The sequence below is a fragment of the Ambystoma mexicanum genome, chromosome 5p (genome assembly GCF_040938575.1).
Source record: "Ambystoma mexicanum isolate Mex_15411 chromosome 5p, UKY_AmexF1_1, whole genome shotgun sequence".
Taxonomy (NCBI): domain Eukaryota; kingdom Metazoa; phylum Chordata; class Amphibia; order Caudata; family Ambystomatidae; genus Ambystoma; species Ambystoma mexicanum.
In genome coordinates this window covers 661,245,793-661,270,588 of record NC_090930.1, presented here as the reverse complement: position 1 = coordinate 661,270,588, position 24,796 = coordinate 661,245,793, and the positions used below count along the sequence as shown (strand labels likewise).

General features: G+C 44.1%; 1 protein-coding gene across 5 annotated transcripts in view; it reads left to right on the top strand.

Annotated features, from left to right (window-relative positions):
• Positions 1–24,796, top strand: part of BTK (Bruton tyrosine kinase) — an 805,015-nt gene that overhangs the window by 427,643 nt on the left and 352,576 nt on the right. For all 5 annotated transcript variants that reach the window (XM_069613032.1, XM_069613031.1, XM_069613033.1 and 2 more), the window contains one exon: positions 4,472–4,553. In XM_069613032.1, coding sequence (XP_069469133.1) covers positions 4,472–4,553 — 82 coding nt within the window. The remainder of the gene's footprint in view (positions 1–4,471; positions 4,554–24,796) is intronic.

Here is a 24,796-nt window from a genome sequence, read left to right as displayed (position 1 = left end):
CCCTTACTTGATGTCAATCCTTTGTTTAAAATGTGTAACACAAATGGTGTTTTGCATAGGTGCATGAGAGCAGTGTCCTCCACAATGATAAGTCTCAATTGACTGTCAATACTTACAAGATCGTTAAATAAACCTTTTTATTTTAACTTAAATCATCACTTTTAACATGTTAAAACAAGAAATATGAGCAAGCACCATCAACTGCTGATCAGTCCTCTTATTTCAATGACTTAACTATTCTTTTGATTGGCGCCAATTGTTTTACTACACTTTATCTTTAACCACTGTTACTTTTTCAACTCTTCCAATTTCTATCACTTCTCGATACTTTTTTCAACAAACAACATTTAGACTGTCTCATTCATAAATACAGGGTACTTCTCTCACCTTTACTTTTTACCCTATGCAGGGTTTGAGACATTACCTTACACAGTCCTGACCTGTGAGTTTTTTATTTCTCTCTACTCCCGTTGGAGTTTGAAATGTCTCCTTCTAATTCCCTAGAATTAGGACTCTCTTATCTCCACAATATTTCCCTGTTACTCAAAATTATTACAATCCCCTTTATTTGTACATAAAACATGTTATTCATTTTCTCCTGCCTCTGTCTTTCAGAATACATGCCAGAATTCATAGGTGCCAGGTGTGCTATGCTGGCGGCCATGAGGACATGCTCTTGACAGAAATGAGATCATACTGCAGTTTGTCACTCACCTATCATCTTTTCAGGCATTCTCCTCCTGTCCGCCAGCACATCACCATCAAGAAAAAGGGTCTTGGGTCATTGTCCCTGAATTTTATGAAAGACCTAGGTCTCCACATTGGGTGCCACTTGAACTGGGGGCCTGCTTCCCATCTTCCATCAAGCACCTGACATCTATGAACACTTCTTAGAGAGAGACAAGAGGAAATCAGAAGCCTGGGAGTTTTTTCATCATGGCCTTTATTAACTGGAATAACAAGACACACACTCAAAGACATTTTTTCCTTTAACCTGCTTTATAGTCTTTTTAGACGATGCAACATGTTTATGCAAATGACTACCTTGTACATGGTATGTTTCTGATAGGTCCCCTTAGTCAGAGAGAAAACATTCCTTCAGTATCAATGGATAGCTTAACTTGTGTGTACAACAAGCCCACATTAGCATAGCTGGCATCCACAATTGTCTCTGACGCAAACAACTGATACGCTTATTTTAGACTTGGCTGGACACAACTATGACAGTGCTCAACTCCTGCCAAGAACATTTCCACGCACCAATATCTAACCCTTATCTGATTGTTGAGGTCCTGCCAAGTTTGTTAGTGCTCTATACTGTTGGAGAAATATATATACTTTATTATATGGTGCCAAAATAATACAGTTGGTCTCTCAGAATAGTCTGCATGAAACACATTGTGTCCTCTTCAATAAGAAAATAGATACATGTATTTAAACTTCCCTTACTTATCTGGCCTCATCACAAGCTTGTCTGCTTTTTGTGCCAATTTCCATTTTTAAACTAACAAACCTAATTACTTCACTGCGAGATGCTGCCAGAGACTATCTCCAAGGTATCAGCCTCTGTTGCTTGTTTGAAAACTCTTGGCATGGGTCATAGTCTTCCACACCTGCCTTAGGCTTAGAAATCATTTTGCGCTTGAGTATCCATTTTATAATATATTTTTGTGTGACATAGTATTTTGCTTCAAGGAGCTATTCTTTATTAAATTAAGCATCTCTCACTTTGTATCCTTGTGCACTTATGGAGTGTGTGTAACATTAAAAGTACTCTTCATTTCCGGGGCTATCCCAACCCAAATATGTGCAGTGCCATGTGCACTTTTTACTTTTAATAAAGGCACTCTAATCCTGATTTCTGCAATGATGAGAGAGTGAATTTATTTGATCTGCCTATCATGTTATCTATATTCAGTTGAGGGGAGAGGGGCTGGCACACCCTATACACACGCATGACCCTTAATATCTTTTTTTTTTTACCTAGGTCACCTTGCCCAGTGTTTATTCCCTCCCCCGGCCATGTAAGAACATGGAGGTGTTCCTGGTTGGGTGATTTCACCTATGATTCCAGCACTGATTCTCTGAACCACTTTTCTGGCCTGGTCTGATCATGCCCCAAGAAAGGAAACATTGTAAAACGTTCTCTTAAAAATCTTCCACCTGAAAATCTAGTCAAAGCCCTACTTAGCCTTTCTTTGTCTGGAAATGCAGCTTCCCCTGGAAATGCCTATAACACTCAGCTCTTCAATATCAATGATGTATTCACTCCATCAACTTTTTAAAGTATTACAACTCCTCCTGTTGCCCTGTGTGCTTTTCAAAATCTTAACATCCTATACAAGTCAATGCGTCAGTGTGAGCATCTGCAGCGGAACCGCACGTTTCGTAGTATTTATCCCTAAAGCTGCGCACTTTTTGTTATCAGAAATAAATATTGACTGCCAAGACCTATGATTATATTTATTTTATTGTAGGTGTCAATTGTGCGAAAACGTAACTTTGAGAAGCCATACAGCACAGTATATCGGCCAGAATTAAAACCAGAGAGCTCTTTTTTTTGTCTTCCCAGACAAATGCAGCAGCAATTATGCCTGGAAGATTTTTACCGTGTTAAATTCTGTTAAAAATCCAGATCGCTCTGCTCCTCATTTTGTGGCTATCGAAAGGTGTAAAACATGCTCAAAATGCATTCTTTCTTTAAATCAGCCACTCATTATAGCATTTCTGGACCAACACCTTTTGGTTGTGTTTTAATATGATTTTGCAATAAGACTTATCTGTAATTATGGTCAACTGAAGCCATCTTTTTCCTGGTGATATTTTACCAACTCAGTTTTTTATTCCGCAGCTTCGAAGGCTTGTGGTGTGTGGATAAATGCTTCCCTAACCCAGTGAGCCTTTCCTCAAGCCTTAACGATTGGTCATATTTGACCACTTATATAAAAGACCTCTCGCGATCCCAAATATTTTGCGAGTTACCAGCCCAATACTAGCCAGACCACAGATGGCAGCTTATTTCTGTAACAAGACAGATTTGTCACAGAGGCTCATCTCCTCGCCCTTAATAGTCTGGCTATTGTGCTTGCTATGGCACAAAAATTGAGACCATGAAGGGGTTTTCTCTGGATGTTCCCTGGCTGCTAGTTTGCATGGGTGCATCTCTGCTGGTGATCTTTCACAGCCTTGAACTTGATCAGCCATGGGGTGGCGCACAACATCTTGGAACAACCAATAAGTATCGAGGGTATGGTGTTTTCGTGGTTGTCATCCTTCATGGCCAATTGGTCAGGTTTTGAGATGTCTAGTCTTGTTGTCCCCCTGGGGTCGAGTCTGGTTCTAACTGTATTCAGTCTTTACATGGAGCTGCTGAAGGATCTGGTTGTTGAGCGAGGCGTCTCTGCGTATCAGTATGCTGATGACACACAACTATATTTGCAAGATTTAACGATCTATGACATGAAGCTGCTTCAGGACTGCTTGCGTGAGATAAATGACCTGAATGGCCCCACTTGTTGGCTAACCTAACCCTTCCCAAGACTGGGCATCTTCTCATTGCAGATTCAAATAGCAGGATGGCTATCCCCGTGAGGTGTGCATGTAGGAGTTCTAAAGATGGGCTTATTCCTCTTGTCACCCTCATTCAATTCTTTCTGCTAGACTCTGGCTCAAGTCATAAAGCTGAATGCTGAGCCATTGTTAAATCGTGTAACTATCAACTTCACTTCTTACTTGCCATTGAGACCTACATTCCATCTTCTACCTTGCACACTTTGGTACAGGCACTTGTGGTTTCCCGATTGTATTAACTCTTGGCAGGATTACCAGATTCTAACCCATTGCCACTGAAGGTAATCCTCTGTGCAGCAGCACGGCTGGAGATGAGCAACACGAGACATGACCACTCTGTAACGGTTGCTCCTTTCGTTGCCCCCAAGAATTCACATTAGTTTCAACCTTGCTTGACTGAGCAACAAGTCAGCACTTAAAAAAAAACATCCTATCTGGCGTACAAAATGCAAAATTGAGAGCAGTACAGGAGTGATCAACTTTGTGTAGAGGGCGGCAACTAAAACATATCTTTTTGTCCCTTTCCAATTTCTCTTTGTGTCTTCCTCTATTGAGGAATTAAGAATGAAGCAAAACATTCTCCATTTTAGGGAAACACTAAAGCAATGGCTAATCGTTTCCAATATCTAAACTTCACCTTCCATGTATTATCGGTGTAGTATATTTGGGGTTTTATTGTTTTTAACATATTTTCCTGAAAATATGTTTTGTATCTTTTACTGCTGTTTGGCACTCTGATACACTAGTCGGCAGAATAAGTAAAAAAAAACAAATTAATTTATTCACATGGCAATGCAGGGATTGGCTGTTCATTTTCGTCTTATAGTCATCCTCTCATGCCCTCGTTTGCTTATTTAGGAGAGAAAGGTCAGACTTATTCTCTCCATCCTTCTTTCATCAGGTGGTGTATGATGAAGGGCCGCTCTATGTTTTCGCCCCAACAGAAGAACTGCGCCGACGTTGGATTCACCAGTTGAAGAATGGTGAGTACATTGCAGCCTTTCGAACAGGAAGTGCATGCGCTGCACGTGCATGAACAATCAAGATACGGTATGATGTCGTTACATACCTTATATCAACAAAGCCTATTAATCAATTCATTTGACATGCTTAGCATTAGCGTTCTTTGGCTGGCGATGTCAAGGAACACAGAAAAGTTGGAGAGCGGATGTGCAAGGAATAACAAAATGGAAGAAGAGAAAGGAAGGTGAGGAAGAAAGAAGAGCTTTAGATATGCAATAACTACCTCCCTGCTTGAGGGCTGGCCCCATACCAAATTTAGCACAGACTATGAGAGGCTGCACCATGCACCAAAAAGCACCATTTGCTGCTGATATGATCGAACAACTGACGGATCTTCACATTGTCAAATTGGAAGAATTGAACGTACTAGTTAATATCACTTAGATGTAAGGGTATACTAGTTTATCGAGCGTTCTGTAGCTGAGGAGACAGTTCAGTGCTAGGAAAACAGAGAAGGACCTTAGCTTCTCTAACCATCCTTCTCTGTTTTCCTAGAGTCCGTCAAAGGCAAGCGCCATGTCTTTAGTCGCTTGTGGAACTTAACATGATCTTCCAGTGCTTGTGGCGCAACCGGTAGAGGCTTCCATAGTAATGGGGCCTGCCTAAAATGGCTTCCTCACCGTGTTTCGATTTCTGGAGACACAGCAAAGCACTTCTTCCCAGCAGAAAGTCGTCTATTGTGCTTGTAGTGCTTGCAATTGTCATGGATTTACATCACTCATTTGCCAAACAATTCCTGGACAACAATACAGGCCGATTTACGGTAGTAAGTCTTAGTGGCAAGTGGAAGCCAATGAAGGCTTCTCAGTTCAGCCATTTTGTGGTCTCTATGACCTATTGAAGAAAGCAATGATGCCACAGCATTCTCAATGAGCTGTAGACAGTCAGTGTAATACTTTGGGACGCACAGGTAGCTACAGTGAAATAACCCTCTCTAAAAGAAATGAATGTGTTCACTAGTGATACGTGTCTCTGGTTTTACTGTTTGAGAAGTAACATGCTTGTTCATGTGGTTTATCTTGTGTGTTTTATCATCCGGACGTGGATTCAGAGTGGGAGTCTGTAAAGCAAATGCAAATCTACAACCCAAATGGCAGTCTATGATACTTCCTTCAGAGGCATTGAACAAAGTTATCTGGATAGATAAGCAAATCTGTAACGCATGCCCCGAGCATTTAGACGAGGTATTACAAAGTTTGAATTGACACAGACTTAACATTGTGGCCTGCAACCACGGCAGAGCTTCAACGTGCATTGTAGAAAGAAATGGGAATGGTCTGAAGGCAAATTATACAGAATGTTTAAAGAAGAGCTAATAGTTACAATGTAGCATAGGAAGGCATGTCTATTTAACGGCCCTTGCTTCTGTGCTGGCTCCAGTGCTGCCGAGAGACTGCAAGATAAACAGGCCATGGTTGGGGGAAGAGTGGGAGGGGTTATCTCCCAAAAAAGTAGGATATTTTCAAGGAGTTGCAGTACAAGATGCTGGATATCACATTCTCACAGGCTGAGCCTCCTGTTACACAGAGCATGTTCACTCTCTAAAATGTAACCAATTCAGAATGCAAACTTAAAACAAAAAACTATCTGTGTGAAGGTATATGTTTTAAACCTATAGGATGCCCATTTCCAAGAGTGTCTGTCCTAATACAGCGACGGCTTGTGGCCCTTAGCCTGTATATAGAATGTACAGGCACACCTGAGACAGAATACATTGTTGGCCAACTTGACTTATAAACACATCTGTAAAGCAAGTGCTGGGCATTTAGACACAATATTGTAAAGGTTGAATCGGCACACGCTTTGATACATAAGAAAATACAGTTTCCTTTTGTTTCTGCCCTTTATGTTGGTCCCAGAATTCTCCTTGTCATAATCCAATAATTTATTCTGTTGGCCTCTGAATTTTCATGTCAACAAATGATTATGTGTCCATTACCAGATTGGGCACAAAAGAAAAATACCAGTTACTGAAAACCAGTATGCATTACTTGACCCAAAAAAGTGATAGGTGGAAGGTTTTGAATTAATCTGAAACACTCGCATTGCTCTGGGCAACCTCCCACACCACCGTTTTTTAGCCCGTCTGCACCATTGCAAAAGGGGTCCAGCCATATGCAAAGCCCTGCCCGAACTGCTAGGCCAGGTCCCCTCTACACAGAAACACAAGCATCCCCATAAATGTTTCGCCCTTGTTGGGCCTCCTCAGTGAGGTGCAGCTTCGTTCGCTATGGCGAAGTGAGCAAGGGACCCACATCTGGGCATACCCTCTCTCATGTAGGGAGACAAACTGAAACCAAAAAAGTGATGAGTGGAAGGTTTTTAATTAATCTGAACCACTGGAATTGCTCTGGTCAACCTTCCACACTACAGTTTTTTAGCCCGTCAGCACCATTGCAAAAGGGGTCCAGCCATATGCAAAGCAGTCAGGTTCTGCCAGTAATGGGAGCAGCCCTGCCCGAACTGCTAGGCCAGGTCCCCTCTGACCGGAAACACAAGCAACCTCAGACAAGTTTCGGCCTTACTTCACTAATACATTGTGCAATAATTGGCATATTTGAAAGTCTTGTTCAATCTAAAATTAGGTTATAACAAAGAACTGCGTACAGGGACGTTTCCAGCAAATGGTCCAGTGTCAAGATGTATTGCGTGTGAATGCGTGATGAAATATATTTTAGCATGTCTTAGATTCCAAAGCGTTAATACTGAGACCAGCAAAGCATGGATCAATAAGCAGAAAAGCATGGAGACTGATAAAACCAACTGTAGCACAAGGGTGCTTAAAAATTACTAACAGTTAACTCTATGGCTGTTATTTGATTGTGATGCTGAAACTTTAAGTTTAGGATTTCACTAAGAAGATCAACGGCCCATTTCATGGAATTGTGCGCAGATATCCCACAATGCCAACGTGCCAAGAAGGGGCTCACCTCGAACCTGCACGCAGAGATTTTTCTGCGTGCTCTGCATATTCATGGAATTGTTCACTCAAAGTAACCGTATATGCAAGTCGTGGCCATAACGCCCCCCGAAACGCCCCCACGCAAAACAAAAACAGATAGAAACTGCTACCTTTGCGTGCTCCCCGGGTGTGACTACATGCACCCTTAAAAACAGTATGTGGGGTCCCCCGCAAGCAGGCCTGCATCTCGGGGACCCTGCGCTTGGTCCCTTGTAACTGTTACCAGCACCCTGACACATGTGTACAATTGATCTTAACTTGGGTAAAACTCAGCAAATCTGCGTGCAAACCCCATAAACCTCTCCTGCACCCTGCTTCACTGTGCATGCGCACCCCTACGTTAGATGGGAACCTCGGCTACGTTCAAGAATGCCTAAATCCGACACCCGATCTTACCTCTGCGTGGTGAATCCTCTGTGCAAGTGTTTGTACACTGGTCTTCGGGTGACAGATAGAATGAGGGCTTTGCATGGCAATTTCCATGCTGAGAGGTTGTGCAATTGGATTCATGCATACGTATTGTTCTGTGCAATAGTTGGCGTGTGATGGAATGCCTACAGGCCGTCCCTCGTAACGCCCACATTTTCCCTTGTTCTTCCTCATTTTACGAGATTCGCCACCTTCCCTGCCCTCTGCGCAAGCCACGCCCACGCTGCCCATGGTGTCTCGCATAAGGCACTCGGCCGCTCGCAGAGACATGCTGAGCCTGCGCAAAGTCTCTGCAAAGTACGAAAAAGTGCAGAACAGTCGATTCCATGAATCGACAACCAGGATTTTGCATGCAGTTTGATGCGCAAAGTCCCTATTTATGACGCAAATAATTCCATGAAATGGGTAGCAAGTCGTGTTTCCATAGGTAAAATAGAAAAAGCAAAAAGCCAGGGGGTTGGTGGAGGTAGGTGTCTGCGTGTGTTTGTGTGTGTGTAAGGCACCTGGAGAAGGAATGTGCTGCCTTTATAGGGATGTCTGCACTTCGATTATGCTGATTTAACTCCCTAATGTGTTTTGCCATTTGGCGTGAACCGTAGTGTATGTAGGGAGGTCACGTAGATTAGGTCAAAACATATATGTCTACTTGTGGAAAGGGAAAGTTGAGCAATGCATGTAAACCCAATGTACATGTCCTCACACGGTGGGTGCAGAATGCGGCAGGAGCTGTTAGTTATCTCCACGGGAGAAGAATTCTGTTGTGTGCATTGGAAGTGTTAGGAAGGGAGTGGTACTGCTACTTTGGAAGCTCAGAGAGCTGGTTTGGGAAATACCCAGCCAAGGCTGAATGGCGAAGGTGGTGTATTATATCTGGCGGTTGGAGAGGAACAAATAGTTGAAGTGGCATGACGTAGGAGGAACGCGCATGTGGCAGGGTGGCAGGCCAAACCTTTTTTGGAGAGAGGTGCCATATGAGCTCTAGCGGAGAGGTGACCTGAACTTTTCAAGAAGAGGGGTAAGAATCATGGCGGTTTGTAGAGGGTCTTTGGAAAGAGCCATAATGGGCAGTAGAGGAGGATGGAGATGCAACATAAACTGGCCTATCAAATGGAGAGGCTGGAGTCAGGGAAGTCCTCAAGGCCACATGGACGTGGCCTGGCAGGTGGGTGAAGCAGGCAGTGGTTTAGCTGTGTGAGATTTAATAAGCCGGGGTGGCAATCTGTGTCCTGCACAGAAAACCTGCAAGCAAGGAAGTGAGTTGTAGGTAGTGAGCTTCCAGAGGAGACGAACCAACCTTTCACTTATTTTTGAACGTGTGTCCAAATTAGCCTGGGCTAAAATACCATAGAAAGGAACTGGTTGACTCCCTACGGCCCCTTTCAAAGAGTTCTCTCTCTCTACTATTTAGCAAACAGAACAGGGAACTACCATGAGTGATGGTGTTAGTGCAACTTGAGTGCACGTATGCAGTTTCTCAGATAAAGATGCCCGTCACCGGGGGCAGGAGCGGAGAGTAGCAGAATGGAGAGTGGTACACATTTTGGCAACACTAATTTCCATGGAAAGTACTTAAGTTATGTATTGTTATGTTACTGGGTCTATTCAGAGCAGCATCTTCCATTTTTCATGGCTGCTTTGAGAACAATTAGAGAACAGTTGGATTGGAATTAGTTGGGTGGAAAAATAGCTGGAGTAGAGAGGGCAGTGCAAGGCTGCTGTTGCCGAAGCGTTGATGCAGGCAGTTCGGAAGCAAAGGTGCTCTGTGTGTGGGTATGTTGTTATTGTATTTGGTACATAGTCTCAAAGAGCTAGCCAGATTCATTTGTGCGACTTTTGTGATTTGAGAAAGTTGTCAAGGGTCTTGGAGTCTTTCAGTGTTATGGTGGTTCTGGGGAATGATTAATATGTTTTGTATCACGAGTGAATTTATATACTGACCCAGTCGGGCTCATAAATACAGTGTTTGATATGATATGATTGGTTATTTATAATGTGCTTAATACCCATAGGTTTCTAAGCGCGGACCCGGGAATTGAACCTGTGTTGATCCATGTCGAGCACGTTGCCCCTGAGCTATCCTCCCGAAACTATGGAGTGTTTCATTTTTATTGTGGTATTGTGGGATGTGGTGTCGGGTCAGGTGGGAGGCTGGAGTGTTGGTTTATAATTGGGAGTGCCGTTTCGCGTAGGTGTGTGACTGATTGGCTGCCATCTATCTGGTCGATTGATGGCACAGCTGGGCCACTAATGCAACCTCAGGCAGAGATGCATTTCGTGGCTGGTGGACAGTTTTTGCTTACTGCTGGTCTTTGCCAATCAGGCTCTCTCTTCTGTTGGTTGTTTGACATCCCACGTTTTTGTTCCAAGCTCTAGCTCATCTGCTTGATGTCTGCCAAAGTAAATATTCTCATACTCAGGACTTCTGTTACTTCTGAGAGTAGTTTGATAGGTACGGATGTATGTAGTTCCCAGACTAGGGTCAGGTAGATCCTTAAGAATTTCTAAAGAGTCTGCGGCAGAGGCAGGTTCTGAGTGCTTTGTAGAAAGTGATGTAATCCTGCAGCGGGCTTATTCCTTTGGGATATTTCCAAAGTGCTGCAATGCATGCTTAACAGGGTGCCACCTTGTCATTTTCTGTTGTATCAAGGCACTGTCAGGAATACAGGATTGCTGGATTTTAGTGGTCCTGTGGAGATGTGGTGTGTGATTTTAGTTTTTTTGTATGAATGTTGTCCTTCTGTCATTTAGAGCCTGGTGAGCAATTAAGAGTGTATTGAAGGCTGGACAGCATAGGGGGTTGTAGTGTTTTTATGCAGTTCCATGAGCGCATTCTATATTTCCTCTAGCCCCTGTAACAGATGTTGTGGTAGCCCAAGTAGATGCCAGTCACAAATTACGAGCGGGAAGGTTCTGTGTGGCATGCATGCTGACTTTTGATTTTCAGTACGGGAGCGAGATTTCTTATTTTGCATATCCTTAATCCCAATGCTATAAAAGTATCAAGATGTGCACCAATAAATTGTAAACACCTTAATGTAGTTGGTGGTAAAAAGGAGTGGATGCAAGGTGACTGCGGGTTCAAAGGTGAATGGGGAGTGGATGGCATAAAAGGCAACAGCAGGTGGGATTGGGAAGATAGGTAGACTGATGTTGCCACACTACTGCACTTGCTTCTTTTTTCCTGTAGGTTTGTATTGTTTTTATAGCTCAATTAATGTATATATGTGGTGTAAAATGTGCACACCTTTTATTCTTATGCATGATTACTTGGGATTCACCTCTCAGGCTCTTTTTCAGGGGTATTTTTACCCTCCTCCTCCCTTTCCTCTTTCTGTCCCCCTTCTCGTCTCTTTCTCTCTCCACGTGCCATTCCCCATACCTCCCTCATTCTTTCTTCCTTGCTCACCTCACTTCCCAAAGCAACTTACTGCTATTTCTCTTTTCCCGCACAACCTGTCCTCCCTCCCACATCTATCCTCCACATTTCTATTTCCCACCATCTCTCCATGCCTAGTTATCTCCCTTTCTTCACCTACCTCCCTCCCTCCCTTGTTCCTTTCTCTTCCTCTTCCCATCCATCATTCCCTCCCTCTCTGTTCTTCAATTTCTCTCCGCAAGGCTTTTAGGCTGCTGCACCCTCTGGTTGCACACAGCATGCGTGTTAACATGCCATGCTATAGTACTGGAATTTAAACCTGTGCCTTTCAGGTTACAACAGATCTCTGCCACAGGTGCTTACCTATATTAAAATACTGAGCTATCTTACTCGTGGCTGGTTCATGTGACTTGTCGATAAGGTGCAGATCCTTGCACCCTGCTGCAGGGCTACCCTCTATCTTACTGGTAAATGCTAATACAAGTCCTGTCCGTGCTAGAATTAAATACAGCCCTTAAGGAGAAGAAATATCATCTAAAGTTGGGGTCTGGTCCTGCGTCTCATCTCCAGCAAAGAATAAGACATGCAGTCCTTGATAGGACGGCAGAACCCTGATAGGGGAAAAGGGACATTATTTTACAAGGGATTGCGTCCCCCAAATGTGTGGCGCTCCTCGTCTTCGGTCCTCATGCCGAGTGAGGGTAGGTGAGGCTTATGCCCTAAAATGAGGGTTCCCTAACTCATGATGCGCGAGGAATTGTTCAGTCATCAGGAGGATACAATGCAGCCATGCAGTGGAGAGCAGGGTAGGGTTGCAGCCACAAGGGGAAGGAGTATGGATGGCACTCAATTATTCTGCACAATAGGAAGAATCTAAATCTCTATGTGCATCAATGATCCATATACCACAGTGCTGCTTTACCTCTTCAGATGAAGATGTGGGTAACAACAGAGTGGGGGATACAGGAAGGCACCATAGAGAGTTAATGAGGATTGGAAGCAGGGGGTGGCTGACTCACTATTTGAGAAAGAGCGCAAATGAGACAGTGAAACTGCAGGGACTTATCATTGACCTCCTCTGGGCGGGGAAGTCTGCAAGGGTGGCATACTTTGTGCTGACACGACCCTATGAGAAGGGAGGCTTGGCTTTGCCAGACTTGGAGCGTTACTACTGGGCGGTGCAGGCACACTACTGGTGCATTGGTATTCAACTCACTTCATCCAGCCTCATGTGCAGGTGGAACGGGTGCTGGCTGCCCCAAATCTGTTATGCTCGGTGGGCCTGACGGCCCCGGAGACAGCACCCGGATCCCTGAATATCGTGAGGGTCAGCTGTGCCATCTGGAGGAGGGTGATATGTAAAATGTGCATTGATATACTGTATTTGCCTCTCCTACCCGTTAGTCATGTGGTCGGATTGAAGATCAGCCGGGAGAGGGCATAATTTAAGTGGGTAGAGAAATTGGGTGTTGCCACCTTCAGGGTTTTTTTGTTGGAGAGGAGTTCCTATCACTCCAGCAGGTGAAGGATAAGGGAGGGAATACCGCTTTGGACATTTTCATGTATTTCCGGGTGCACAGTATCTTAAAGGAAACGTTCCCATCGTGTTCCCGACAGCCTCCCACCAGGGAACTGCTGTATGGGGTGATTCAATTGCAGAGCAAAGTACGATTGGACTTGCGGCTTTACAGTAGCCTCATGGCCGATATTCCATGGTACAGGGATGTGCCGAGGCGGCGGTGGCAGATGGCCTTTGGTAAGGGAATTGCGGAGGAGGACTGGCTGCATGGGCTGCATCAAACCCAAAAGGTTTCCCTGAATTCCAAGTTTAAGCTGGTCCACTTTAATTTTGTACATCAGTTCCATCATACCCCAGGCCATCTCCACAGACATTTCCCAGCTACACCGGACTCATGTTCTCGGTGTTCTATTGTTCAAGCGGGGTTCCTGCACTTGGCTTGGGACTCTGAGGGGGTATCTCGGTTCTGGGTGGATGTCGTGGCGAGGGTCGCCCGGCTTACTGGGGAATGGCTAGATCCTGATCCCTTGGTAGCGCTCCTGGGATGCACTAGGCCCCAACCACCAGGGTTTAGACGCTTGGCCGGTTTGCTCCTGGTAGTGGCTCGTAGGAGGATGGCTATGTCCTGGGGACAAGGACGCCCCCCCCCCCCAGTGTGCAAATGTGGTTGCAGGATGTTGAGTATTGTCATGACATGGAGACGTGGAGACAGCATTCATTCGGACTCTCACCCTGCATGCCCACCCGCCAGATGTGTGGGCACCGTATCTTCAATATTTAATTGCAGCGACTGAATAATCATGTTGTATGGCAATATGGACAGCTTCCTTGCAATGTACACCGTCAATCCTTTGTTGGTTCATGTTACGGGTGGGTCACTGTGGGACCGAACTCCATATTTATGTTGGTTTCTTTTGTTTGTTGGCAAAAAGCAAAAATAAAGTATTAAAAAAAAATATCAAAGTAATGAATGACAATTCATTCATCATAAAAGCAGCGCATAGAAATGTGTAGTCTTATTTGAGTCCAGCTTCTAAAGGACACAATGTGAAACTCTAAAAAAAGACTCCAACCAAATTCCAGAATTACCATATTGCATAACGCCAATTTTTCCATGAACATAGGTGAAGAGCCTGACAACAGGCAGCTGCACAGGCCATGGGCGGTGTGGGTTTCATGAGAAAGACCCAGGGAGAGGGAGAGGGAGTTGGGCAGGACTTTGGTGTGGAGTTCATCATGCTGGTGGGTCGTTCTTCCTTCTAACCTCTAAAGTGGCAAATTGCCAGGGCACAACGTACACAATACTGCTTCCACTCCAGCCAAAGAGCTTTGGCTTGTCCCCCAAACCAAGACTCAGGATGTCCATTCACAACCATTAGTCCGCTTCTCCCAGCAGCCTGCCCACTTTGAAGTGAGCAGCACTTGCACATTTTTCAAGATGCTAACACTTCACCCTAACACCCAGAGTTCAAGACTGAGTGAGGAAAGATTTACTTGCAGATTCACAATGGGTAAATGAAGACACTCCTGACCCCGTTGTTCAATAATGAGTGCGGGGGCATATTCGCCTTCTCCCCCTGTAAAAGCAAAAAAAGAATATCGAGGCTGAGTATCCCAAAAGGAAATACACCAAACAAGGGCTTACAAAGATACACAGATCTTTATTCTATAACTGAACAGTTTTCAAAGGAACAAAGTATCAGATAGCTATCTGGCCCTCAGTACATCACAGCGAATACCAGCCCTTTTGGTGTGAAAAGTGAGTGGGGCTGTACATCAGAATGTTCGCTCTTTTATACAATTCTTAACATGATGTCCAGCCCATTTGCAGGTTAACCATTTCTCGGGCTAGGGGTTTATGCCGAGTTCGCTTCTAATTTATTCATCTATAGGCATATGGATTATTCCTAGTATATTCACAAATAAGTCACAATGGCAACAGTGTATCTTTGGATTTAACATTAAGCCTTCGTACATGTTTTATACAATGTAGTCAAACAAGTGTTCACATTAAGTATTTAAACAGCATTGTGCTTAATATATGCTCGCGGATCAGTTTCGTTGGTACAGGTAATCCTTGGTCTACAGGTCAACGAAGGACAAGGTCTCATTACATGACCCTAATATTTGGCTTGTGGGCAGTTTAAGCATTAACTTGTATGCAGAGGTCAAGACAGCCATGTTACAAACAGAAGAACACTGTCCACCATTTTAGAACACAGGGTGACTTTGGAATGAGAATCAAAATGGCGGATGAACCTAAAATGGCGGCTAAATCGATCTAAGGTCAGAACCTTGCAACACAGATTTCTTTGCAGAGCGACTGGGCTTAGGACAATATATACAATAAAGAGGCACAATATAATATCCCGTTCAACAAACCCTCCGTTTGGCATAAGCCAAGCGCTATACTACTTCTAGTAACTTTACGAGTAACTCCACGTCTCAATGTCCATACATCCTGAATCACTATCGAAGATATCATTTGCCATAAAATCAGTTACTAAGATTTCTTTCAGCACATATTCGTTGGAGTTCTTGTCTGGGGCGTATACTTTATGTCCTAATGTACCCATCGCTTGTGCACAACATCCCCCTAACATTGAACACATACCAGGAAGACATTGTATACAACAACAAAGAAACAACAGAATACCTAAAATAATCAGCAAGACCGAAAGTAGTTTCCATCCCCAAGATCGCAAGAAGTCCCAGAACCAAACGCTAAGATCCCAGTTTTCCTCGAGAACATGCACTTCTGAACTTAGGACATGCAGATTCTGTATTGCCTTAAAGATAGTTGGGGAGGAATCTGATACGAAAACACAGCAAGCGGAACCCACTAATTTACATACTCCACCACGTTCAGCCAGAATGACATCTAGTGCCATCCGGTTCTGAAGTGCTACTAACCTTATTGCTTTCTGTTCTAGAGTCATATTATAGATTATGTCAGTGGTCCGGTTGATGGTCCTCTCCAGTACTCTCGCTAGTCTCCTGATATCTTCAGAGTTCATTATTTGTCCCCAAAATGACACAAAGGATTTAGCTACATCTCCCAGAACTTGTGCTGAAGTGTCACCATTCTCGTCTGGCCGCGGACGAGCCTTTGAAATCTCTACAGTACTTGCAATGAATACCCCGGGTAACAGGATCCCTAAATAACAAGTTCCCTGCCAATCCCTGGGTAACCATGGAAATGCTATATTACCGCAAGCAAAGTAGACAGCTTCGCCTACATACAAAGGTCTGCCCTCGCCAGTCAAATTCGCAACATTGGCGCAACCTTTAAAATCACCCATTAACTGAGTACCATTCCTTTGTATGCAGAAAGAAACTGAATCGGGGCTATGGTTAACAGTGTAGGAAGGAGGCGTGGCATCCTTATTGCCTATAGGAGCCATCTTAAAAGAGATCAAATATTTAAAAAGACGGGACAGTCTATCAGAAGGCCTAATAGAAGCAACATTAAGCTTACTCCTATTTGCAAAAAGGGAGGATCCCAGGGGCGTCAGAACGCGTTTTTCAAACTTGTTCAAGTTAGTCCCATCGAAGTTCCCCGAGATGCTATCGTTCCATCGCCAAAGAATAGTGCTCTAAGAGAAGCATAGCATGCAATTGTCAAAGGTAAAGGATGAATATACCAATCTAGCCCCTTATCCCCGTGTTGCGGTAAATGTGAACAGACCCAACAATTAGATTTGTTAAAAATAGCGTGTGTAGCATTCATGATGAGTAATAGTGTGTTGTTGTGATATCTCTGTCTGTGCTGAGAGTCTCTAGGAGATAGAGTATGCAGATGCACGAAAGGAGTAGAAACAGTAGGTACATTTTCAGTAGGCAACAAATTCTCAAACGGATGTACTTCTTCTAGATACCAGAAACCTAAGACAATGACTATTGTGAAACCAATTAACATTATCACAAGACAGCAATACGTTTTCGGGGCCCATACATTGGATTGTCAATTTTTGCAGCTGGTCACACATTCTCTTATCAGTCCTGTACGAGCGGAAGCGGTTGCAGGCATTGTATTGTTCAAACAAATGCACCAATGTTATTTGCTGGCGACCTCCTGGCCGAGCGTTTTCTTAGTCCTTCCACAAACCCTAGCCAACAGAATCCCCTTCTGTACAAATAATCGGGCCAAAAAGACAAGCCCTTTGATGATTTCCCTCGATGGCACAGCCCGACCGTGCAGTAAGTCTATTTCCTCGGACGCAGATCGTACCTTGTGGCTCCTGGTACTGAGTGATCTGTGAACAACGTGTCGTCACTTCCCGTTGGAAGCGACGAATCCAAAGCAGGATTGGATGCAAGATCCGGTACAAATTCAAAAGACGAAACTGTTGGAGAATGTAGAGACAAAGTGGCTGCTTCCCCAGGCATCACAGGCTCAGGGAGAGTCTCTGATGCACTCTCGATGCTGGTTGCTGCTTCGTGATCATTGGTTACAGCATTGGTGAGGGGTTCTGTATCTTCTGTATCGTGCGGCACTGGGTGTGGGATCCTCTTGGTGTGCATTGCATGTATCCAATTCTTCTGTCCTGCTACCCGCACCGCAGTCTGTGTGACCAGCAAAACTTGGAAGGGGCCCCGCCAACGAGGTACAAGGCAAGAGGATTGCTCAAACGATTTCACGAGGTTCCACTCCCCCGGTCGTATGCTGTGACCGGGACCCCCGTACCGTACAGGTAAAGCCTCTCGCACCTGGTGATAAATACAGATTTTTAGTTAACTGGCCACAGTAATCAGAGAGAAGTACATTTTTGACATCTCGTAAAGAGCGAGACTTCGGAACATTCCAAATATTAGCTGGCCTCCCCATAACCACCTCAAAGGGAGAGAGCCCAGTCTTAGTTTGAGGAGTTGTTCGCATAGATAACAACACGATCGGTAAGGCGTCTGGCCATTTTAGTTTGGTGCCAGCACACGTCTTAGCGAGCTTGTTCTTGATTATGCTGTTGTGTCTTTCCACTAGTCCAGCACTCTGAGCGTGTCTAGCCGAATGGAACCGTTTATCGATCTGCAATCCTGCGCATATCTACAGTATTACAGCAGCGATAAAGTGTGGACCATTGTCCGACCGGATGACTCTCGGTAACCCAAACCTTGGAAAATATTCCTTTAACATAGTCTTTGCTGTGGACATAGCTGTGGCATCTTTAACAGGGTAAGCCTCAACCCATTTGCTAAAAGCACAGATGACGACTAATACATACTTGAAATTGTTGCAATGCTCCATCTCAATAAAATCAAAATGAATAACCTCAAAGGGGACAGAAGGTGGACCAAACCTACCCCTATGAGTTGATGTGCCCTTTCCCACATTATGCTGCAAACAAATCATGCATCCCTGAACAAAGAGTTCAGCTACTTTAGGGATTTTGTCATTTACCCATACTTTTTGCAACATTTCAGTAATTTTACGAGCACATATGTGAGTGGGACCATAAGCCATAACAACCATCATCATGATATATGCGTCAGGCAGTAGCCATTTCCCTTCAATTTTGTCCACCCAACACCCATCATCATCCAGTTTCCCCAAGCCCTGAGCCCATTTCTTAGACTCTTCTAATGTGGCATCGGCTTGGATATCCCTTACGGAATCAATACCCTCATCCAAAGTGCAGGCATTTGTGGCTTCCCTTGATATGATATGATATGATAGTTTATTTATGTAGCGCCTATACACAATGTGTTTCAAAGCGCTTGAAGTATACATTTCTGAAGAGAGTTCAGTGGCAGTCTGTTTGGCTATCTGGTCAGCAAAAGCGTTCCCTTTTCCTACATGATCTACAATCTTCTGATGCGCTGCGCATTTTATGATAGCTAGCTGAATAGGGAGTGCAAGTGCTGAAAGTAACCGTACTATCAAGGAGCCATGTTGAATTTTTGTACCATGCGAAGTCAAGAAACCTCTTTCTGCCCAAAGTCTACCAAAGTTGTGAACCACCCCAAAGGCGTACTGACTGTCAGTATATATGTTTACTGCAAGCCCTTCGGAAAGTTCATAAGCTCGGGTCAATGCTATAATCTCTGCGGCCTGCGCAGAGTTATGCGTGATTCTCTTGGTTTCCATGACCGTGCTCAATGTAGTGATTGCATAAGCAGCTGTGGATGTACCATCGGGAAGTTTAAAGCAGGAGCCATCGCAAAACAGCTCCCTTTGTGGATTGTTCAAAGGAGTAGCTTTCAGATCGATTCTACCCTTTGTCTCTTGTTCGGTAGTGTAAAGGCAATCATGTGACTCTTTGTCACTGCAAGCAGTACCTTGCAGGAAAGGTAAAAGTTCAGCTGGATTAAGAACACAACACTTCTTAATTTGTATGTGCGGTGCAAACAAGATCAATTCATATCTCGTTAATCGTGCGGAGGTGAGGTGTTGCGTTTGTGTTCTATTCAGTAGAACATCTACAGAGTGAGGTACCATCAGGGTTAAAGCATGGCCTAGGACCATTCCCTCACTCTGTTTTAACGGATGCAGCAGCAGCAGCGACAGCTCGCAAACATCTTGGCAAAGCGCATGCTACAGGATCAAGGGCGGAAGAAAAGTAGCTGCACGTCCTATTCTTCCCTCCATGTTCCTGCGTTAATACAGCCAAAGCACATCCATCACATTCATGCACATACAACACAAAGGCCTTTTCATAGTTTGGTGTGCCCAAAACTGGTGCTGAGCACAATGCAGTCCTGAACAGATCAAATGCTTGCTGGTGTTCCAAGTTCCTCCGTAATGGCAAAGAAATGCCCTTCTTCGGCAAAGCCAACATTGGTTTAATCACTAGTGAGACATTGGGGATCCACTGCCTACAGTCAGAAGCCATTCCTATCAAGGTTCTAACTTCCTTCTGCGTATTTGGGACAGACATGCTAGAAATGAGTTTTATCCGTTCAGGCGTCACCCTTCTTCCCTCCTTTGACAGGAGATAGCCTAGATAGGCGACCTCCTGACAACAATATTGAAATTTATCAAGCAAAGCTTTGTGTCCATGTTTATCCAAGTGAATAAGCAACAACACAGTGCCCTCCTTACAAGCGCTCTCTGAGTCAGCAGCTAAAAGAAAGTCGTCAACATATTGAAGCAGTGTACAAGTAGAGGGCAACTCAAGGGTATCGAGCTGCTCTTTCAAAGCCCTACTATAAATGCTCAGACTTTCCGTGTAACCTTGCGGTGCACGAGTAAAGGTAAACGGACGTCCCCCTAAGGTGAACGCAAACAGGTATCTACTGTCTTTGTGTATAGGAATACTAAAGAAAGCGTTCTTTAGATCCACAACACTAAAATGAGTAGCTGAAGCCGGGATCATAGTTAATATTGTCGTCACATAAGGCACAATTGGAAATTGTGGAGCAACGATCTTGTTGATGGCACGTAAATCAATTATGAAACGAAAAGGAATTGCATTATTGCCTTTTTTGTACACAGGTAAAATCGGACTATTGCACAAACTACCTGCAAGTTCCTCAATCACCCCTCGATGCACAAAATCGGAGACGATGCATTTCAAAGCTTGCTCACCATCGACCGAAATCTTATACTGTGGAAAACGCGGCAGCTTTACTCCATGTTCAAAGATAATCTTAACAGGTTCGATTTGCAAAACACTGACGTCATTATCATCAATAGCCCACAAACACTCCGGAACATCAGGCAAAGGCCTGGTCAAGAATTGAGAGGCAGAAAGTTGCTGTGGTGAAATCGTCAAACGCACTCCATCAGAAGAACAATGAATTACCGCATTTAATTCCTTCAACAGGTTCAACCCCAACAATTTCTCTCCACAATTCGTAGTCAAAAGGAATGGACAATGGTCCGAAAATGGACCCAAAGTAATCGGTACCGGAAAAGAAACCGGACAGACAACTGGTGTGCCCGAAAACCCTACAGAAACATTAGTTTGCCCTGACAGTGGAATGTTTGGAACCCGCGAATGGTCAATGGAACACTTCTGTGCCCCTGTATCCATCAAAAATAGATGTTTCCTATTTCCCACTAACATCTCAACGTAGGGACCTTTCTGATTAACGGGAATAGGTGCTGGTTCCAAACCCTGTTTTGGGTAATCCTAGCAAAACAGAATGTCGTCAAAAGGAAGTTCTTCAGAGAGGTAAGCAGCAGAAGGATGATAAAAAAAAATTCTATTTTCAACAGTAGATGCCTGATTGGCCTGCGAAAAAGGTTCTGTGAATCCTGTGAAAACTGACCTCTACCAGGACCCCCTACACCTGGGCGACCTCTGGATCATCTACCCATATTCCCAAATGTGTTATTTGACCTCTGTTGGAGGATCGGGCATTGTGCACGCCAATGACCCTCTTGTCTGCAATAAGCACACTGGTTAATGTTTACAGGACCCAAGGGCGCATTTCCTTGTGGAACGTACTGACCTCTAAATTGCGAATTACCCCCTCTAGGGCCTCTAATAATTTGCTGTAATAATACTTTTGTCTTTAAGTCACCTTTTCTCTTCTCGACTCTTTCTTTTTCATTATTGACACGATTCTCGTAGTACTGAGCCTTATGCAATACTTCTGACTGAGACTTTGCTTGCCAAGCGCTCTCGGAGGACATCATTTGTGACTGGATGTCAGGCAGCAATCCACGCACAAACTTGTCCACGAATAATCTTTTCCCAGACTCTGTGCCTAAATCTTGCCCACTGAAATCTGAAAATACCTGTTCGAACCGATTGAAGAACTCGGTAGCACCCTTGGACACAGGCAGTAAGCTTGTCCCAAATAATTTTCTTTTCGGGAATTATAGTTTTCAATTTCGTAACTATCCTATCAGGCAAAGTTAGTATTACCTGAGGCGGTCTTTCGCCAGCTGGCCTTTCTCCATCAAGTGTAACCATGTTAGTCCATGTATCCCCTAGCCCTGGTACATCATCTACAGTTCTAATCTGTTTCCACAAGTCGACAGGCAGGAGTACGGGAAATAACAAATCGATATCACTTAAGGTGAATACCGATGATTGCAAGACAGACTCTATTTCTTTGTAGAACCCTGTCGGATTCTTCCTAATGTCGGGAATAGATTGTTTAATGGTGTTCACTTCCTGTCTTGAGAACGGGACGTGAACGAACTGTGACACATAATGTGCAGGAATATCATAAGCCTGCGCACCCGTTCCGGCATCGCTGGAACCTCGACTTTTGGGACAAAAGTCGGAGGGACCTCTCTCATAGGCAACTGAGAAGTAGGCAACTCCGAACGCTTACTAAGCAACAGAACCAAATCGAGCACTAAAGCAGCTGAAGAAGTGTCAAACGAAAAAGCCCTCTTATAAATACTCAATAAGTCTGCGGGACAACAAATCTTCTTCTTTACACACTATTCCTGTAGGTACTCTACCATTACCTGTATCACTTTCCTCTGCATTTCTGGCATATACTGACTATAAGTGTCATATACTTCTACGGGAGTTATCGACATGTCTGAGATCCATCTAATCGCATCTTTCGTACAAATGTGTGTTTCCTCAGTTATGATTTCCGACAAGGAAGTAACCGTTTCTGTACGAACATGACGTCCAAGCTATCACCATCTTCATCTTTATTCCGTAATTTTTCCAGCTCCCTTCTATACTCAAGAATCCTCTCAACATGCTCTAGCACCTTCTCCGCAGTATCTCTAGAGAATGCTAAAGTATTCAGATCCCTCAATCCTTGTGGGAGATCTATGTCATTCAGCCTGTTCCACATTACACATAAATGAATTCCTAATCCTTCAATAAAAACGTTTTTCTCAGGAAAATTGTCTTTATTAGAAAGTGTGGCAAAAACATCAGCTTGTTCACCCTTCTCCATGCAATGCTTAGCCCATGCAATTAACTCACGTTTTTTTCTCAGAAGACACAGTATTACGAGTTACAACCCTCAATCCCGCTCCCCGATCGACTACAAGCGGTGTAGAACAGCTTGGAAGAGGGAGAGTAGGAAAGTTTTGAACATCAGGGAACAGAGGTGCTATTACTGGTACAGCAGGCAAAGGCGGAGGAACAGGTGGAGGAGCAACAACAAGATGAGGAACAACGACTGGAGGAAGAGGAACATCAGGAGGAGCAGGAGGAACTATGGGAGGAGGAATAACAGCAGGAAGAGGAACATACGGAGGTGGCGCAGTGGCACCAGGCCTTTGTTCTTTTAATAGTATATCGATAAGTTCATCCGATACATGAAAGTCTTTAGAAGGGTAAATGTTCTGAATCCCAAGTGAAAAAGCCCTATCCATATTCCTAACTGACTCAGACGGTTTATTTTGGTCATACAACAATGCTTTTCCGGCGTTCGTCATATGACGGCGTGCATGCTTTTCTCTACTCTTGAGCTGCTGCAAAGCTTCTTTCTTCCAATTCTGGTATTTACATCAAATTCTGCAGGTCTAGCCTTTTTATTCAATAATATAGATTCTAAGTATTCAATACGAGGGATTTCAAAACTACCATTGATTGGCCACTGAAGTTCGGAAGCATGTCTAGTTTGTCTGTGCCAGATATCATTAAATACTATACTACCAATGCCGTGCTTACAGTACATAGTGCACGCCGGCGACCCCTCCATTGGTGCCAGTTGGCCAAATTCCAAAGATTGTCTGTCCTTGCAGAATAATGCCCTGAAGCAGGCAGACAATTTCCCAGGCATATCAGAATACTGGTGTTACCTGGTCAATAATTGAACTCGCGAGTGCAATACGCCAAAACAAATTATCAGGATACTTAAGAATCGGGCCACGACTAACCTGATCAAATCCTAAGGCGGTCCGATCGGATTACAAATTTTCTAACAAAGATTTCCTTGTGTTTGGTGATTTCGGCAAATCTGCCCGCCTCGATATATGGACCCTCGTCAAGATGCCGACTCGGACCACATGCTCACTGTCCAGGGATCGGGTCGTGCAGCGCTGCTGAGGTGTCGCTTCTCATCCAAGAAAGGTGCCCCCTTTACACAGTCCGATCCCGGTCCGATAGCCGTGTCAACCTTCAACGAGCTGGCATCAATCTTGAGGGTCCCTATTCGGGCGCCATCTGTAAAAGCAAAAAGAGAATATTGAGGCTGAGTACCCCAAAAGGAAATACACCAAACATGGGCTTACAAAGATACACAGATCTTTATTCTATAACTGAACAGTTTTCAAAGGAACAAAGTATCAGATAGCTATCTGGCCCTCAGTACATCACAGCGAATACCAGCCCTTTCGGTGTGAGAAGTGAGTGGGGCTGTACATCAGAATGTTTGCTCTTTTATACAATTCTTAACATGATGTCCAGCCCATTTGCAGGTTAACCATTTCTCGGGCTAGGGGTTCATGCCGAGTTTGCTTCTAATTTATTCATCTATAGGCATATGGATTATTCCTAGTATATTCACAAATAAGTCACAATGGCAACAGTGTATCTTTGGATTTAACATTAAGCATTTGTACATGTTTTATACAATGTAGTCAAACAAGTGTTCACATTCAGTATTTAAACAGCATTGTGCTTAATATATGCTCGCGGATCAGTTTCGTTGGTACAGGTAATCCTTGGTCTACAGGTCAACGAAGGACAAGGTCTCATTACATGACCCTAATATTTGGCTTGTGGGCAGTTTAAGCATTAACTTGTATGCAGAGGTCAAGACGGCCATGTTACAAACAGAAGAACACTGTCCACCATTTTAGAACACAGGGTGACTTTGGAGTGAGAATCAAAATGGCGGATGAACCTAAAATGGCGGCTAAATCGATCTAAGGTCAGAACCTTGCAACGCGGATTTCTTCGCAGAGCGACTGGGCTTAGGCCAATATATACAATAAAGAGGCACAATATAATAACCCGTTCAACACCCCCATCTAGTCGGCACCTATGCTGTGTGGTAAAAGCGAGGCTATGTCTCCTCGATTGCAGGGGCAAATGTTAATGGCCTA